General features: G+C 49.9%; 1 protein-coding gene across 1 annotated transcript; it reads left to right on the top strand.

The window, feature by feature from the left end:
• The first annotated feature begins 16,542 nt into the window (after positions 1-16,542).
• On the top strand, positions 16,543-17,463 carry LOC135893325 (paraneoplastic antigen Ma1-like). The gene has a single exon (XM_065421118.1). The coding sequence runs from the start codon at positions 16,543-16,545 to the stop codon at positions 17,461-17,463; it is 921 nt and encodes a 306-aa protein (XP_065277190.1).
• Positions 17,464-17,673: the final 210 nt, after the last annotated feature.

Raw genomic sequence — 17,673 nt, 5'->3', positions numbered from 1 at the left:
CAGAGAGCTGCCATGGGGACCAGTAAAGAAAGTCCAGTGCAGTTTTTGGCCAAGCACTAGTGTGTGGTCATGGCAAGAGCGGGGAAATGATAGTCCCTTGGTATGGCTGTGGAGTCACCACAACTGGAATAGTGCATTTGTTTCACAGACAGACGCTGAGGGACTGGAGGGATTAATGGGACAGAACAAAAGAGATGAATCCATCTAGTCTGGCACAGCGATAGTTCATGACAGGATACGATGGCCTATATCTAGTTGAAGGGTGTGAAACCAGGGTGGTAGAGGAATTGGTTAGGGTGGCACAAATGAGGTGACATTCAGGCTGAATAGCAGGAGACGCTTCCTGGCACTGAAAGCTGTGAGGCTGTGGAACAACCTCTCCCCTCCCCAGGAATTGATGGAAGCCCTGGTGCTTGAGACTCTTAGGGTCTGACAGGGAAAAGCACTAGAAAATGGCTTGACAGGATCCTAGCTCCAGGAGACGGAGGGACTGAGCTGATGGGACTTATGTGCAAACTTCAGTTCCACTGATGGTGCCATAGCCAGCAGGTGACACAACAATTGCATGGTGATGCAAAGGGCTGGCCTGACGGGTCTGGAGACTGAAATCTGTATCCACAGAACAGTCCTCTTGGATCATGAGGCAAGATCTGGTCTCCTCACAGCATTTCAGTTCATGGAGAGTGAAAATATGCTAGGGAGACCATATTTCATGGTGTTTTGGCCCCATACATAGCTCCCTGAGACAACAGAGAAACCTCATGACAAATATGAGCACCAACCCAAATGCTGAGCTACCTCTATTAGGTCATCTTGCCCCACAGATGTGCCTGGTGCTTTAGAAACTCCCTGCACGAAAGAGCTTACAAGATCAGCTGGCAAAAACAAGAGGGGGTGTGAGGGTTTACGCCCCTCGTTACAGGGCAGCACGGCCTAGTGGCCAGAGTCCATAGGATAAACCCTTGTCACAGGGTAGCACGGCCCAGTGGCCAGAGTCCATGTAACCACCCCTGGTTGCAGGGCAGCACGGCCTAGTGGCCAAAGTCCATAGAATGAGCCTGTGATGGTATACGCCCCTCGTCACAGGGCAGCACGGCCTAATGGCCAGAGTCTAGGGAATTAGCCCTTGGCTACAGGGCAACATGGCCAAGTGGCCAAAGTCCATAGAACAAGCCCTTGGTTACAGGGCAGCAGGACCTTACTGCTGGCTCAGCGGGGTGGTCCTACCGAAACACGCTGAGGCTTACTGGGGGCAAGGTACCAGTCTGTCACACCCCCCCCCCCCAGGTCGGTTCCTACCGGTTTGGGAGTTGGGGTCACCCATGAATCCCAGGGTCCTCCGCGGGTCTCCGGGGCCATCGCCTCCTCTGGTTCCTCCCCCAGTAGGGGTTCGTGCTGGTCGGAAGAAGCCTCCGCTCCGAGCGGCTCTGAGAGCGTCGGCTGGTCCTCTGCAGGAGCTGCCCGGTTAGGTCCTTCTTCTTCGGCCGCTAGCCCAGACTGAGCTGAGTTCCCTCCTTTTATACTCAAGGAGCATTTGGAGCATGCCCAGTACAGGCGGGGCGGGACTTCCGCTGACAGAGCTACCTGTCTGTCACTTCCGGGGCTAGTGCGGGGCGGAGCTGCCCCGTCACACAGGGCAACAAACTGTGATTTGCAAGCAGGCTCCTGCAGGACGCAGATACCCACTCCTGCACGGACCTCGCTGAGAGGTCACTTGTTGAGGGAGAGTGCACCTGCCCCATAAGGAGCTGCCAAGGGTGGACCCAATGTTCCTCCCAATCCTTTGTTTAGCCTGCAACACGCACATTCTGGACCGTGGTTTTCACTGACATCAGTGGGAGCTTGGATGGCCAGGTAGCAACAGTTTCCACAAATGCCTCCTTCGCCTCTAGCTTGCTAAGAAACATCGTCCCTCCCTCCCAGACAAAGACCTGCCCACAGCGATCCATGCATTCATCACCTCCAGCTTCAACTGCTGTCATTCACTGTATTGGAAGCTGTGATGAAGTGGGGTTTTCCCCCTTGTTATGTTGCATGTAAGCCTTACTGTCCTGTATTAATACTGTGTGTACATCAGTTTCCCTGTGTACTGCTCCAATGCCTAGGTGGTGGGAATTGGATAAGAACATAACAATGGTCCGAATGGGTCAGACCAAAGGTCCATCTAGCCCAGTATCCTGTCTTCCGACAGTGGCCAATGCCAGGTGCCCCATGGGGAATGAACCGAACAGGTGATCATCAAGTGATCCATCCCCTGTCGCTCATTCCCAGCTTCTGGCAAACAGAGGCTAGGGACACCATTCCTGCCCATCCTGGCTAATAGCCATTGATGGACCTATCCTCCATGAATTTATCTAGTTCTTTTTTGAACCCTGTTATGGTCTTGACCTTCACAACATCCTCTGGCAAGGAGTTCCACAGGTTGACTGTGCATTGTGTGAAGAAATACTTCCTTTTATTTGTTTTAAACCTGCTGCCTATTAATTTCATTTGGTGACCTCTAGTTCTTGTGTTATGAGAAATAGTAAACAACACTTCCTTATCTATTTTCTCTACACCAGCCATGATTTTATAGACCTCAATCATATCTCCCCTTAGCCGTCTCTTTTCCAAGCTGAAAAGTCCCAGTCTTATTAATCTCTCCTTATACGGAAGCCGTTCCTTACTTAACTATCTTTAGTAATTTTGTATCATCTGCAAATTTTGCCACCTCACTCTTTACCCCTTTTTCCAGATCATTTATGAATATGTTGAATAGGACTGGGCCCAGAACAGATCTCTGGGGGACACCGCTATTTATCTCTCTCCATTTTGAAAACTGACTATTTATACCTACCCTTTGTTTCCTATCTTTTAACCAGTTACCACTTTGCGTAAGAGCCTTTGGTGAGGGACCTTGTGTGACTTTTGCTGAAGCCCTCGGGGCAAGTGGTGAGGCTGCCCAGCTGCCTGTACGTAAGCTATGGTTGATGCCCTTCATAACCTGAGACCCAGGAGAGGGATGCGACCAGGTGACATTTTGCCTGGGAAGCAGGACAAAGCCCGGGGGAGGAGTAACGGGCATGTTGGTGGCCAGGTAGCAGAGTGCAGGGCAGTCTGCTGTGCAGGACTCGAGGAGGGGGGAGTCCAGGGCGTCTGGCCCGGGATTCCCCCAAGATGGACTGTGATAGCAAGCTCTGTTCTATGCTGTGTGCCTGTTGACTCGCTGTAGGAAGCACACGGTAAACAGGGGTTCTGAATCCTCCGAGGACAGACGCAGGAAGGCCAAAGCCATGTAGGGTTCTTGCCATGGCAATATCCTGACTGGCTTCATTCAGAGCAGCTGCAGAGCGTTGGCCTGGTGACTCCATGACAGAAGCCGAATGTGAAGGTGATGCACAGGCTCCAGCTTGTACAGGGTGCAACTGCTCACCTTTTCCATGGCTTAGGCCACTGTGAGCATATCAGGACTATATGCATTTCTCTCCACTGGCTCTGAGCCTCTTCCAATGCCCCAGTAAGGCATTGGTCCTGTCAGGGTTCCCTCCCCACTCTGAACTCTAGGGTACAGATGTGGGGACCCGCATGAAAGACCCCCTACGCTTATTTCTACCAGCTTAGGTTAAAACTTCCCCAAGGCACAAATCCTTTCCTTGTCCTTGGACGGTATTGCTGCCACCACCAAGTGATTTAGACAAAGATTCAGGAAAAGAACCACTTGGAGTTCCTATTTCCCCAAAATATACCTCCAAGCCCCTTTACCTCCTTTCCTGGGGAGGCTTGAGAATAATGTACCAACCAATTGCCTTTAATAAAAGTACAGACCAGACCCTTTATTTTTAGGACACTAAAATCAATCAGGTTCTTAAAAGAAGAACTATATTATAAAGAAAAAAGTAAAAGAAGCACCTCGTAAAATCAGGATGAACGGTAATTTTACAGGGTGATAAAAAGATTTAAAACACAGAGGATTCCCCTCTAGGCTCAACTTCAAAGTTACAAAAACAGGAATAAATCTCCCTCTTAGCATAGGGAAAATTCTAAAACAAAAGATAATCTAACACATTTCCTTGCCTTTACTTACAATTTCTGTAATTTTAGATGTATCATTTCAAGGTATCTTTTCAAGAGATGGGTTACCTGCTTGGTCTCTCTCTCTCTATCCAGAGGGAACAACAAAGAGAGCACAAACAACCTCCCCCCCCCAGATTTGAAAGTATCTTCTTTTCTCATTGGTCCTTCTGGTCAGGTGCCAACTAGGTTAATTGAACTGATTAACCCCTTACAGATAAAATGATTCTGTACCTCTCTCTGTACCTCTGGCCAAGAGGGATTTTATGTTACTGCAGACAAAAAGGTTGTTACCCTTCCCTTTATATTTATCACAGGTCCTAATTTTGGAGGCAATTCATGGATCAAACCCCACATACATCAAAAGCAGACCTTTGATCTACAACCCACAGAGACAGTTGTGCTCCTCTGGTACAATGCAGATCTCAGAGCCCAGGATGAAGCATGTGACAGCTGGGGACAAAGCATTTTCTGTCTAGGAGATCTGTCCAAGAAGAGGGGAGGAAATTAATAAAATAATGTAAAAAAAAATCAAAAACAAAACCCCTCCCCCAAGCAGAGCTTTGACTCTGAAAAGGGAGAAGTGCAAGAGAGTCCATGTAATCCACTAGAGACTTCTCTGTTACAACTCATCTTATGTTGGAGGCACGCATCTGCTACGGTGATGGGGCTGAAACCTATGACAGACGGACAGACAGATGTAAAAGGGGCTGGCTGGAGAGGTTAGAGGTGGGTGGTACTCAGTATCTTTAAAATTCAAGCCCTCAAGTTTCAGCTGGTGATTTACTTCCTGTCTCTGCTCTGTTACACTGACAGATCTCAGCCCTGTGCAGAATATGCTGGCGCAGGAGGGCCGCGTTTGGTCCCCTCGATCTCGCCAGGAAGCAATGACGTGCAGGAAGAGCTGGTCGGGAATTTTTCAATGAAATGTTTTTCGTTGGAAAATGACGATTTGTTATAATTGAACCTTTGCATGGAAATGTATCAGGTTCAACAAAACCTTTGTGTGGAAGGTGTGTCACGTCCCAGGCGGAATTGCTGGTGAGCGAGACTAACTTACCCTCAAATAGTCAGTAGTTCAGTAGCTGGGGCAATCACTGAGGGATGGGGAGACCCAGGCTCAGGTCCCTGCTATGCCTGATTTAGAGCAGCAGGTTGACAGTGGGTCTCTTCCAGCCCAGGGGCTATAGAGTCACACACATATTTCCTGGCCCAGGGAATGTTTAATTATTTATACCAAATGGAACAGCTCCTAGAGGAGAGATTGACTCCATGGTTGGGTGGTTCAGGCACTCACCTGGCATGTGGGGAACCCAGATTCAAGTCACTGCTCTGAATTAGGCAGTCCCCTGCCTCTCAGAGAGTGCCCCAACCATCAGGCTACTGGCTATAACAGGGCAAGTTGCTCCCTCGCTTGTGTTTTTTGGTGAAAAATTTCAAATGATCTCGTTATCATTGCTCAGCGGAATGAAAGGGAATTTCTAAACCTCAACATTTTTCACGTTTCCTGGCCACTCCATTATGAGACCTGGCCCTTCTCTAACCCCCACTGCAGTGTTATCATTGCACATCTTCTGAAAAGCTGTAAATCCAGCTCCACGTGTTAAATGCACATTTGTTATTGAAAACACACTTGCTCTGGTTTCACTCCTGGTGTATGTCTTACAGATGAGCTAATCCTCTGTGAATGTGTCTCTATTCATTTCTTTGAATTTAATGATCAGACAATATGGCCCCAACTGAATCCTAATTTCAATGACATCCACATTCAAAGCACATTTTGACGTGTTCTCTCAGTGCCATATGCCACGTATGAGCTTCTAAACAGATTGAAAAATCAAGCTATTAATTGAAAGCAGCAGTTTCCCGGAGTTGAAGGCCATCTTGCTGAAAGTGAGGTCCAGGTTGAATCCAGGACAGGAAAGGCCTCATGCCAGAGCCTGAAGCAGGTGCCATGCAGCTGTGATTTAACAAGAACAAGAAGAGCTTCACTGCCTCGTTCCCCCTATATCAAGAGAGTTCTGTGCCAGATTTGCCATACTGACTCAGAGTATTGTCCTTTCTGATCCATTGCCATATCAAATCTGCCTACTGGTCCATGAGTCCTGTGTCTTCCCTCCTGCGCTGGCCACTATCTGATAATTCAGAGGAAGACAAAACAAACAAACAGCAAACCCACAATTCACCTGACCAACAGGGCAATCCTGCACCTGGAGTTCATCCCTTCCTGACTCCTGTGATGATCAGCTGATGCCCTGAAGCATGAGATTTAATTACTCTTCTCTTACCCTGTCTAGTAATGAATATGATGAGTGGGTCCTAGGTCTCATTGAAACACAGAGGTTCTTTCAGTTTTTGTTCAGTCATTTGTGAAAGCAGATTGGAAAGGGGTTTATACCACATCCTGGGATCATAAACCTTCCCCTTGTCCCTTTTCAATGAGATGAGTCACTATTTTCCACTGCAATGGATCCATTTTGAAAGGATGGATTTCCCACTGAACAATCTATCTGAGAATCAAGTATCAGAGGGGTAGCCGTGTTAGTCTGGATCTGTAAAAAGCAACAGAGTCCTGTGGCACCTTTAAGACTAACAGATGTATTGGAGCATAAGCTTTTGTGGGTGAATACGTCTGACGAAGTGGGTATTCACCCACAAAAGCTTATGCTCCAATACATCTGTTAGTCTTAAAGGTGCCACAGGACCCTCTGTTGCTTTTTATCTGAGAATGTAGCACTGAGTACCGATAGCAACATAGATTAGATAATTTCCTGGGGAAATTATTACAACTGGTGATCAGACAAAACCCAAGGGAAACGATGGGTTCAGTTTTCAAGTGGTACCCGCTTCACAACTGGGAGAAAGATTCCTGCTTCTGCATGCGCCTGCTTTGTCCCAGGAAGTCCTTGAACCAACCACTAAACATTCGTATACCCTTTCATGCTTCAACCACTATTCCAGAGGACATGCTTCCATGCTGATGACGCTTGTTAAAAAAATAATGCATGAATTAAATTTGTGACTGAACTCCTTGGAGGAGAGTTGTATGTCTCCTGCTTTGTGGTTTTACCCGCATTCTGCCATATACTTCATGTTATTGCAGTCTCGGATTATGATCCAGCACATGTTGTTCGATTTAAGAACACTTTCACTGCAGATTTGACAAAATACAAAGAAGGTACCAATTTGAGATTTCTAAAGATAGCTACAGCACTCAACCCAAGGTTTAAAAATCTGAAGTGTCTTCCAAAATCTGAGAGGGGCGAGGTGTGGAGCATGCTTTCAGAAGTCTTAAAAGAGCAACACTCTGATGCAGAAACTACAGAACCCGAATCACCAAAAAAGAAAATCAACCTTCTGTTAGTGGCATCTGACTCAGATGATGAAAATCAATGTGCGTCAGTCCGCACTGCTTGTTAGAGGGCTTATCCCTTCACCCTCCCATTCCCTGGTCCTTCTCGCATGAACAGAGAGCAACAATACCTGAAGTCCGAAGGTGCAAACAATTCAATGTTTATTGGGGTGAACTTCCAGCAAGCTTAAATCCAAGTTCCTTTTTCCTTATTTTCGAATCCCAACTTACTCCTCTTTACCTCTAATTTATATAGTAATATTCTCAGCTATACCTTAACCAATCATTTTACTGAAATCTATCTAACCAATCCTAATATAGTGTAACATAATTCTCTAACCAATTATATCCCACTACCCTAAGTAACTTACATCTAGCAAAATTACTTATACAGCAGACAGAAACAATTAGAGAACCAGCCAGATTAACAATAGAAAAGTGGGGGCCATAAAGATAAAACATACAGAAATGAGGGTTTCATAACCACAACTATTGAGAAGTGATTTCTTGCCAGACAGGATGCTATCAAACTAAGTTTTCTTTGACCATCTTTATCTGGGGGAGATAGGAATATCAGGACAGGATTGTATTCCTAACAGCCCAATAGCACGTTATTTCAATGCGACTAGTTTGGAATGTGAGGATGTGACCATACACTTCCCAGCTTATGGCTGCCTCTGCTGCTTAGCCAAAGGCCTTAGCCTATGAACCAGGCCTCGGACTGTCTAGTCAGAGAAGGGCCATACACAGGCGGACTGTGATTTTCTTTGTTTTGTACCTCTATAACTAGCTAAGTGATAAAAATACACCTAAGTTCTTAAATTCTAGGCCTTTACATGTGGGCCTGAATATCTATATCCTATGTGACAAAGTTCCTCCTCTATCTTGGTGGGTCCTGCGCTTATTGGCGGATTTTCTTGCCTTAAAGATTCACCATGTGGGTTGGGGAACAGCCCAGAGACCTTCCCCTCTGGAAGAACCCACAGTCCAGGTCAATTGGGAGGTTTGGGGGGAACCCGGGCCCGCCCTCTACTCTGGGTTCCAGCCCAGGGCCCTGTGGACTGCAGCTGTCTATAGTGCCTCCTGTAACAGCTGCATGACAGCTACAACTCCCTGGGCTACTTCCCCATGGCCTCCTCCAAACACCTTCCTTATTCTCACCACCGGACCTTCCTCCTGGTGTCTGATAACGCTTGTGCTCCTCAGTCCTCCAGCAGCACACCCTCTCACTCTCAGCTCCTTGCGCCTCTTGCTCCCAGCTCCTCACATTCCCACCACAAACTGAAGTGAGCTCCTTTTTAAAACCCAGGTGCCCTGATTAGCCTGCCTGCCTTAACTTCTTCTAGCAGGTTCCTGATTACTCTAGTGCAGCCCCTGCTCTGGTCACTCAGGGAACAGAAAACTACTCACCCAGTGACCAGTATATTTGCCCTCTACCAGACTCCTGTACCCCACTGGTCTGGGTCTGTCACATATCCCTCCCCCCTGCTCAACGCCAAGGGGTTGGGCAGCTTTGGACGCCAGACAGTGCACACGTGATAAGCCATCAGCGTTGCCATGACGGCTCCCTGCTCTGTGGTGCACACGGAACTGGAAAGGTTGGAGGGATAAGAACCATCTGGTCACCCTTGTGTTCTTCTCCTTGTTCCGCTGCATCCATTGAAGAGGGGCATGGTCGGTCACGAGGACAAATCTGCGCCCGAGCAGGTAGTAGCGCAATGTTTCCATGGCCCATTTTACAGCGAGGCATTCTCTCTCCACCACTGCATATTTTTGTTCCCTTGGAAGGAGTTTCCGACTGAGGTATAGAATTGGGTGTTCCTCCTCCCCGACCATCTGTGATAGAACGGCCCCCAACCCTACTTCCGATGCATCCGTCTGCAGGATAAACTCCTTGGTGAAATCAGGGGCTATCAGTACGGGGTTACTGCTGAGGGCAGTCCGTAGGTCTGTGAATGCTTCCTCTGCTGCGTCAGACCATCTCACCAGATCAGGTCCACGGGCTTTCACTAGGTCTGTCAGGGGGCTTGCCCTTGTGGCAAAGTGGGGGATAAATCGTCGGTAATACCCCACCACACCTAGGAACGCCTGGACTTGTTTCTTGCGACTTGGTTGGGGCCAATTTTGGATGGCCTCTAACTTGTTCACTTGGGGTTTTACCAGACCTTTTCCCACAATGTAGCCAAGATATTTGGCCTCCGTAAACCCTACAGCGCACTTGGCAGGGTTTGCTGTAAGGCCAGCTCGCCTGAAGGTATCGAGGACTGCCTCCACCTTCTCCACGATTGGGCTGGACCACTGACTGTGGGATTCTTCGATGATCCCCAGCTCCAGCATTTTTTTTTACTTCTGCTTTTATTTCCTCCCTTTTTGCCGCTGGCACCCGATAGGGCCTCATTGTTACTCTGGCCCCAGGGTTTGTGACGATGTGGTGATAGGTCTCGGTTGTTCGACCCGGTTTTGTCGAGAACACATCTTGGTTCCGGAAGATCATCTCAGACACCTCATTCTTCTGGTCTGGTGTTAAATCGGGAGACACTCTCACCTGTTTGGAAGGCTTGTTTTCCTGGGTTAGGTCTTTTTGGACCGTTGTGCATGCCTCTTGTGCATGCCAGGGTTTCAGAAGGTTAACGTGATAAATCTGTTCTTGTTTTCTGCGTCCTGGCTGCCGCACCTTGTAGGTTACTTCCCCCACGGGTTCAACCACCTCATAGGGCCCCTGCCATTGGGCCAGAAGCTTGCTTTCTGCCGTGGGTACCAACACCATAACCCGATCCCCTGGTTGGAACTGTTGCACTTTTGCCTGGCGATTGTAATGGGTTCGCTGGGCCTCCTGTGCCTTCTCCAAATGTTCCCATACAATAGGGGTATCCGGTCTCGCATCTGCATTACATGCTCTATTATATTTCTCCCCTCATTGGGTTCCTCTTCCCAGATCTCTTTGACGATATCTAGTATGCCACGGGGGTGACACCCGTATAATAACTCGAAGGGGGAAAACCCAGTTGAGGCCTGTGGTACCTCCCGGATAGCGAACACAAGGTAGGGTAGTAGGGTGTTCCAATCCTTCCCATCCTGACTTACCACCTTCCTTATCATAGCCTTGAGGGTTCGGTTAAACCTTTCTACCAACCCATCAGTCTGTGGATGGTAGACCGAAGTTCTCAGGAATGTATATGGAGCAGCGTACAGAGGTCCTTCATTAGCTTCGACATAAATGGGGTTCCTTGGTCGGTTAATATCTCCTTCAGTAGCCCCATTTGGGCAAAGATCCCCACCAGCTCTTTGGCTATAGTTTTAGAGGCCGTGTTCCGCAGGGGGACGGCTTCTGGGTAGCGAGTAGCATAGTCCAAAACAACAAGTATATATTGGTGGTCCTGAGCTGTCTTCTCCAGGGGTCCCACTAGGTCCATGGCTATTCGCTCGAAGGGGACCTCTATGATGGGAAGGGGTACTAAAGGTGCCCTCAAGTGGGGACGGGGACTGTGCAGCTGACACTCCGGGCAGGAGGCACAGTACCTCCGCACTTCTTCATGTACTCCGGGCCAGAAGAACCGTCGTAGGACTCGTGCCAGGGTCTTCTCTACCCCCAAATGCCCCCCAAAAAGATGACTGTGAGCAAGACTTAATACAGCGTTCTGGTGTTTTTGAGGTACTAGGATCTGCTGTACCTTCTGCCCCCGTACTGGTGCAACCCGGTATAAGAGATCCTTCTTCATTATGAAGTAGGGTCCTGGTCCCTGGGTTTTTCCTTCCACGGGGACCCCATCTATTTCAGTCACCTCCTTCCTAATGTTGTCATACCTTGGGTCTTCTGCCTGGTCCCATCCAAAATTTCCTCTCCTGGGGCTAATCTGCCCAAGATCTAGGGGCCCAGTCTCTGTTGCCTCTACTGGTTCAGAAGCATTAGGGTGGAGGTCAGACTCAGGTGCTTCTCCCTCCTGCATGGCCTCCTTTTCAGCTGCGCGGGTCCACCTACCTACAAGAGTGACCCTCTGGCTTTGGGTCAGTATTCGGGTTCCCAAAGCCTTAGCTGCCCTTCTTTCCCTTTTTGTCTTTCTACCCTGTCTGGGAGTGGAGAACAAATCTGGGGATATTTCAGAGAAGATTGGGGGTTGACAGTCTGCTGTGGATGCCTCACCAATTTTAGGGTCCCCATCTTTCTCCAATCCCCCTACTGGGAGTAAGTTTCCAAACCCTGGGAAGTCCCTCCCTATGAGCACCGGGTATGGGAGTTTAGGGACTACACCTGCTGCTACCTCAGTAGTGTTCCCTTGGATCTCGATTTTTACTGGGATGGTGGGGTAGTAACTAACTGTCCCATGGACACATGTTATCCCCGTACATTTAGCCTGCAGCAGCTGACTACGCTTCACGAGCTTCCCTGAGATAAGCGTGATAGCACTCCCCGAATCAACCAGTGCCGTGGTCCCTACCCCATTTAGTTTCACTGGTCTGGTATACATATGTGGGGTTTGGTGAGACCCCCACAAGGTGGATTAGGGAGCATGGATCTGCCCAGTTCCCCAGGTTACACTGCATAGGCTCCTCAGCATTGGGACACTGTGCAGCTATGTGTCCCCACTCCCCGCAGGCATAACATCTGTATGGAGCACTAGGCGTTCCCCGGTCTCTTGGTTTGGGCAGTCTAACATCACGATCCTCTTCTCCCTCAGTGCTCCGACACTTTGTGGCCTCTAATGGGGCTTCAGCCTCTCTCTTTTTCCACCTGGGCCCTCCTGGTGGTCCAGTCACCCGAACTTTAGGGCTTGGTGCTGCTAGTTTAACCCGGGGTGCCTCTTCCTTAACTGGTCGGGTCAGCTCCCTCGCTGTCCTTCGCCTCTCTACCAGGGCGACAACCTCATCATAGGTGGAGGGTTCGTTCTGGCTTACCCAGGCACAAAGGTCTGGTGGTAGTCCCCATATGTATCGGTCGATGACCAGAACCGCTAGTATCTCTTCCGGACTCCGGGACTCTGTTTGCAACCACTTTCGTGCGAGATGGATGAGGTCATACAATTGGGACCGCGGGGTTTTGTCTTCCTGGTACCTCCAACCGTGATACTGCTTGGCCCGCACTGCTGTCGTTACCCCAGATCTGGCCAGGATCTCTGCTTTCAGCTGGGGGTAGTCTGCCGCAGCCTCTTCAGGCAGATCTTGGTAGGCCTTCTGGGCCTCCCCACACAGGAATGGGGCAAGGATGCCAGACCACTGATCTCGAGGCCAGGCCTCCCGTAGGGCTGTCCTCTCAAAGGCCAGAAGGTATGCCTCTACATCATCCTCCCGTGTCATTTTCTGCAGCCAATGGCTGGCCCGTATGAGCCGCGTCCCATCATGGCCGCGATTCAGCTCTGTAAGGGACTTTACCTGGTTTACCAGTTCCCGCAACATAGCTCGGTCTTGAGCAGCCTGGTCCATCAGCAGGCGATTAGTCTCTTGCTGCAGCCGCACTGCCTCCTGTTGGGCGGCTGCCTGGACACGGGTAGCCTCCTGCTGGGCCGCCGTAGCTTGTATCAGTGCCCGCACTACGTCATCCATTGTGGTGAAAAAAAATAAACCCTCTCCCTTTTTTTTTGTTTTTTGTTTTTTGTTTAAATCACCCTCCTTCTTCTGCCGCGCTGTGCACCCCGAGATCCCACTCCTCACACCAGTGTGACAAAGTTCCTCCTCTATCTTGGTGGGTCCTGCGCTTATTGGCGGATTTTCTTGCCTCAAAGATTCACCATGTGGGTTGGGGAACAGCCCAGAGACCTTCCCCTCTGGAAGAACCCACAGTCCAGGTCAATTGGGAGGTTTGGGGGGAACCCGGGCCCGCCCTCTACTCTGGGTTCCAGCCCAGGGCCCTGTGGACTGCAGCTGTCTATAGTGCCTCCTGTAACAGCTGCATGACAGCTACAACTCCCTGGGCTACTTCCCCATGGCCTCCTCCAAACACCTTCCTTATTCTCACCACCGGACCTTCCTCCTGGTGTCTGATAACGCTTGTGCTCCTCAGTCCTCCAGCAGCACACCCTCTCACTCTCAGCTCCTTGCGCCTCTTGCTCCCAGCTCCTCACACTCCCACCACCAACTGAAGTGAGCTCCTTTTTAAAACCCAGGTGCCCTGATTAGCCTGCCTGCCTTAACTGGTTCTAGCAGGTTCCTGATTACTCTAGTGCAGCCCCTGCTCTGGTCACTCAGGGAACAGAAAACTACTCATCCAGTGACCAGTATATTTGCCCTCTACCAGACTCCTGTACCCCACTGGTCTGGGTCTGTCACACCTAACACTCCACCCCCTTTTTTTCTCTTTTTCTTTTGGGATCCTCCTGCCCAGGTATCCCTGGAAAAGCATAGGACATATGGCGACACACTTTTTGATAGGCCCAGGCATCAAGGTGGAAGGTGTCAATATTCCATCTGTCCTTCTGCCCCTTGTGTAGTTCCGTGCCCTGCCCCTTCTCTCGTACAGGTATACCACACCTATTCCAATGAGTGTTCCTGACTTCCCATTAGAGTGGGCCTGAGAAGGTTGGGTCCGGGTTATCTAGTACACTGGGCGGGAGGGCTTACTACATTACTTATAGGTTATAATTAGTGGCTGTTCTCTAGGGGGTTGTGCCCCCCTTGATCGTTTCCATATACAATGTAACACAAATACAGTTAACAATACACCAGCTGCTGTGATAATCCACAGCAACACCAAGATTCCTGACCACTGCAGTATTAACTGAACATTTTGAATACCTACACACATTTCTCCCCATGTTAATCTTCTGAAGCCATCCCTCACCCATGTTACCAGGTTCCCTGCCCAATGAGTTAACTGCAAGTTTACCTTTACTGCTGTGCTTCAACCTGTGGCAACTGCCGATAGTTCCTGTGCCATTAATTTATTAATTTGTTGTTGAAATCTCACATTTTGGCTTACTAACTGTTTGGTTACCCACTTGTCCCCCAGATTCCATGTTCCCTGCTGCCCACAATCCCCTTTTCCGACCACAATTCCAGGTGTGTCCCCTCACTCACCAATTGAATTGTTGTTTCAATCCTTTTATGTACATACTACAGTTAGGATGAATTTGGTCCATCCTCCATTCCTTGGGGCGTCCCACCCATGTAATAGAGTGAAAGGATACGTTAAAAAGTGCTGGCTGCACCTGCTCCCACAATGGCTCCCATACATTTGCTCGTCGGGGAATATTCTCTGATCCAGGCTGTGGCCACTTTATACCGACACTACCAAATTCCTGTTGGTACATCTTTCTATGGGGAGATTCTCATAGTTTTTATTGGCTTTATTACCATAGGCTGCATGTGTAGCCGTTCATGTGTTTTCTCCTTATGACACTTTACATCATGGGATCTGAATAGAATTTGTAAATGTGACAATTGTGATTAGCACTAGTAATTGTTCCATCCTTTTCTCCTTTTTGAATTAACCTGTAATACACACATAACAAAATGTACATGTCCCCTTTCCCAATCCCCTGCTTGTACCTTTTTATTTGCGTGCAGTGAACCCACTCCCGTCCTCCATTCTCTGTACCCAATAATAGCAGACTGGGCCCTAATTGGTCAAGGACAAGATAGGGGCCCTTCGATTTAGGAGCTGGAAATGGATGGTGTTGACCTGGAATCTTGTACATCACTAGATCTCCCACCGTGGGCAGATCACGTTCCCCGGGCAGGTCATGCCATGCTTTGACTCTTGCTGCTCCTTGCTCGTCTCGACAGGCCACTGTGATGGGTTGGATCACAGAAACCCCCTGGGAGCTGCCACCTGATGTGCCCAGACTACTTCTACCCCTGTTTTCCCTGCCAGCTCAGGACTCCAGCACTCTGTCTTGCTGAGCCAGACACTCCCGTCTCCTCCAACAAAGACCCAGGGTCTGAATTACTTGCCCCAAAGCTGCAGGTTTACCTGAAAGCACCTAACCAGAAGTGTTCCTGTCTTTAACACTCAGATGCCCAACTCCCAATGGCATCTAAACCCAAATAAATCAGTTTTATCCTGTATAAAGCTTATAAAGGGTAAACTCATAAATTGTTTGCCCTCTATAACACTGATGTAATCCCTTTGGGGTTTAGAGAGCATGGCCCCTTTAAATCTTTTTCCTGGGGGGAGGAGGAGAGTGAGAAAAAAGGAGGGAAACTCCAGGGAGTGCGGCTGGAGCTCGGAGGGAGAGAGGGGTAGCAAGCAGGCTCTCGCAAAGGAAGCAGCAGAGAACCTACCTGAAGCCTGGGAAGGGCGGCTGATCGGGGACACCCCAGGACAGGAGCCAGGAGGAGCACTGTGCCAGGGAGGAATCGCCTGAGGAGGACAGGCCGGAGCTGGACCCAGTATCACGGCTGCCCAGAGCTGCATGGGGCTGTGAGCCGGAGGAGCGAGGGGGGGCGCAGGCGTGGCCGGAGGAGCGGGGGGGCGCAGCATGGCGGCCGGCAGTCATGGCCGGAGGAGCGAGGGGGGGACCACAGGGGTGCCATGGCAGGGCCGGAGGAGCCATGGGGGGGAGGGGAGGGGCGGCCGGAGGAGGAGCCAAGGGGGGCGTGGCCAGAGGAGGAGCCAAGGGGGGGCGCCTTTTTTATGTTTGCTCCCCCTCCTCTTAGAAGCTGGCTACGCCACTGGGTTTGTTGGGGGAAAGTTCACTGGCGCTGAAGACGACCAGGAGCACCCAAGACTCACCACTGGACTGGAACTTTGCTCAGGACTCCTGAACTCTGTGTGCAGACACATTGCTCAGTGTCTGCCCTTCCAGACTGTGCTACCACTGGGCCCATGGGGCCTTGGTTTGGATGCAGCCCTGTTCTACTGCTCCCCCTATATTTCCCCTTGTTGTATGTCTCCTCTCATCCCTCTGTAAATAAATATTTCCCTTTCTTATACCCATTGTACTTTTCCTGTGGGTGGGTGTGTTCACTCTGGGGGTTTGGAACAGGTGCCCTGGGGTGGAAGGGATTTCTCCTGCTGCATTCCTGCGCGCGCCGTCTCTTGGCCAGAGCTGCCTGCAGAGCAGACTCCATCTTGGCCACGTGGGCGCTAAAGTTACACTTGGTGGCCCGTACGGGGACTTTGCAGAACACACACGCACACCCCTATGTTGCGCATCCTGGGCTCTCCTTCACAGAGCAAAGAAACTCCTGAGTGACTTTAAAAAAAAATGGAGAGAGGATTACTAGAAGACCTGTGCCGAGGGGCACGAATCCCAGTAACCAAAGCTGTACTGGTGGCGGGGTTCCCAGAAGAGATGGAACCAAATGAAATTGAGGAGAGCTTAGATGCAGCTGAAATACTGGGGAGGGTAAAGGTCCACACCCGTATTTACAACCGCAAAGTGAAGGGCATGGTAGCACTATGTACTCACTCCAAGGAAGCAGATCTTGATAAAGTGCCCAAAGAGGTGCAAGTAGAAGATATTCCCTGGACAATTCTGGGGGCAGAGCAGTCCCCTCCTAGTGTGCCCCTGTCACTTGAGGTGGATTCTTTAGCGCAGAAATTGCAAGCTCTGATGGTGGATGAGAAGCGGACAAGAGAAGAATTAATTTTGGCATTAGAAGGGACTCCAACACCTGCAGCACCCAGCCTGGTGGGATGGGCCAAAGAGCTGGGAAACACTCTCAAAGATGCATTGAGGCCGGTATATGAAAGTGCTCCATACAAGCAGTTATGTTCATTCTCGGGGGTGTCACCTGTACCCCCAGGGGAGGAGCATTACGAGACCTGGAGGGATTTTACGGTGCCACTTGTCCAAGAGTGGGAATGCTCTGATGCTGAGAAGCGGAAACGTGTGCTTGAGAGTCTGAGGGGACCCGCCATGCGAATTATCCGAGCCCTGAAAGACTCCCAACCAGCTGCCACAGTGCAAGACTATTTAACCACTCTTGAGAGTGTCTACGGTACTACTGATAGCAGTGAAAACCTGTATTATCAGTTCCGCCATACCTATCAGGAGCCCCAAGAACAATTGTCGGATTTCATCAGGAGACTAGAGGATTTGCTACAGCAGGTAGTGCGGAAGGAGGGCATCACCACCAAGCGCATTGATTTCACTAGGTTGGACCAAATCCTTCGGCGCCAGTGAACTTTCCCCCAACAAACCCCTCCAGTGCCCTCTTCTGCCGCTCTCTGCAAAGCCACACAGAGCGACCACCTCCCCACTTAACTAGCCAGCAGCCTCCCTCCTTATTCCCAATGCAGAGTCACAAGCCCCAGTACTCACAGCCCCATGCAGCTCTGGGCAGCCGTGATACTGGGTCCAGCTCCAGCCTGTCCTTCTCGGGCGATTCCTCCC

This window comes from Emys orbicularis, chromosome 22 (genome assembly GCF_028017835.1).
Source record: "Emys orbicularis isolate rEmyOrb1 chromosome 22, rEmyOrb1.hap1, whole genome shotgun sequence".
Taxonomy (NCBI): domain Eukaryota; kingdom Metazoa; phylum Chordata; order Testudines; family Emydidae; genus Emys; species Emys orbicularis.
The sequence above is the reverse complement of the archived record's forward strand: the minus strand, read 5'-3'. Positions and strand labels throughout refer to the sequence as shown.

Excerpts from the sequence above, each read along its gene's own strand:
- LOC135893325 (XM_065421118.1), top strand. The coding sequence starts at position 16,543 with ATGGAGAGAGGATTACTAGAAGACCTGTGCCGAGGGGCACGAATCCCA.